This window comes from Octopus bimaculoides, chromosome 12 (genome assembly GCF_001194135.2).
Source record: "Octopus bimaculoides isolate UCB-OBI-ISO-001 chromosome 12, ASM119413v2, whole genome shotgun sequence".
Taxonomy (NCBI): domain Eukaryota; kingdom Metazoa; phylum Mollusca; class Cephalopoda; order Octopoda; family Octopodidae; genus Octopus; species Octopus bimaculoides.
Genome location: NC_068992.1, coordinates 153,014 through 154,701, shown reverse-complemented (window position 1 = coordinate 154,701; position 1,688 = coordinate 153,014). Strand labels below are relative to the sequence as shown.

Below are 1,688 nucleotides of genomic sequence, written 5' to 3'. Positions count from 1 at the left end.
GTGAAAGAATAAATTGTAAATCCAAAAAATAACAACAAAACTACAAAGGATTCCGCGGTATACGTGTTTCAAGCTTTACATGTGTATAATATAATATGTGTATAATTTACAATGTAAAGCTATCCTCAGCCGCAACGCCGAGGTGGTATAATTTCCTGGGAGAGAAATAATTTTGCGGCTGAGGATAGCTTTACATTGTAAATTATACACATATTATATTATACACATATAAAGCTTGAAACACGTGTACCGCGGAATCCTTTGTAGTTTTGTTGTTATTTTTGGGATTTACAATTTATATATATATATATATAAGTGTGTGTGTGTGTGTGTGCACACATGCACACACACACTTGATAGGTGCAAGTATGGCTGTGTGATTGAGAAGTCTGCTTCCCAACCATGGCACCTGAGGCCTAATCCCACTGCCTGACACCTTCAGCAATTGTCTTCCGTTATAACCCCAAGCCAATCAAAGCCTTATGAGTGGATTTGGTAAACATAAACTAGAAGAAGCCTTTTTCCTCCCTTTCTTCCTTCTCTCTACTCAAATTTTGTTACAGACAAAGACCAGCTTCTCCATTATAATAAAATATTGTGAACAATGGCTGTAAAGTTCAAAAAGATGAAGAATTCTATATTCTTCTTACTATGTCTTATGTCCTGTGCAAGGTGCACAACTCTTCCTTTTACATTGACAGATTTTGGTCACATAAAAACCCCATTTTATTAACAATATATTTTTACAGGAAGAAACAGACGAAAAGAAAACATTAAATGAATCAATTAATACAGTGTTTCTAACTTTATCAGAGCCAACTTTGCCAATCACATCGACCTGGGTCTATAAAATAAGTTGTCAGTTGTGAAATGATCAAAGTTTATAATGGTTCATAGCAATGAAATATACTGAAGTACAATAGGGAGATTAAACCGATATGTATTAATCAATCTATATTAATCAGTGATCCCACTTGATTGATTTTTTTTTTTAAAGTCAGAAATTCTCTCTTTTTTTTTTTTTTTTTGATTTATTTCGAATTTATTATCAACATATTTTTACAGGAAGAAAAGAAAGAAAAAAATCATTGAAAGAATAAAAAATTTAATTAACAAGAATAAAAACCCCATAACTACTTCACCAAGGAAACAAAATAATTTTAAAAATGGGGTGGAATTAAGTAGCAGAAGAGGTGGGTGGAGGGAATAATGGTATGTTCAGCTGCTCCTTGCAGACATGATTGTAAAAGTGTTGCTAGAGAGAGTGACCAGCGACACTCACTGCATCAGCTACCTTACCTCATGGGGCTCATTTCTCAGATGGGCCACAGTTTAATATTTTATTCTGTTGACCAATTCTATTTCTATCAATAAATTTATCTTCCAGTTTATTGATATTACTTCATTGATTTTATTTTCTATTTTTCTCTCAGGGACCTGGGTAACATTTGGTGCACAAGTTACAGACGAAGTAAGTTTTCTTGCTTTTCACCTTCTCCATTTTCATTTTCCCTTTTCCTCATCTTCTTCATCTTATTTTTAGACACAAACACACACACACACAAATACACACACACACACACACACACACACACGAGCACAATCTCACATACATGCATGCACTCTCACACACATGCACACGCAGTTACACATACATGTACACTCACACACATGTACACTCTCACACA

The 1,688-nt window shown here is 34.3% G+C and overlaps 1 protein-coding gene across 4 annotated transcripts in view; it reads left to right on the top strand.

Moving 5' to 3' along the window:
* The window catches only part of LOC106880139 (voltage-gated potassium channel subunit beta-2), a 153,501-nt gene that overhangs the window by 70,126 nt on the left and 81,687 nt on the right, over positions 1-1,688 (top strand). For all 4 annotated transcript variants that reach the window (XM_052972030.1, XM_052972029.1, XM_052972031.1 and 1 more), the window contains one exon: positions 1,434-1,471. In XM_052972030.1, the coding sequence (XP_052827990.1) occupies positions 1,434-1,471 (38 nt within the window). The remainder of the gene's footprint in view (positions 1-1,433; positions 1,472-1,688) is intronic.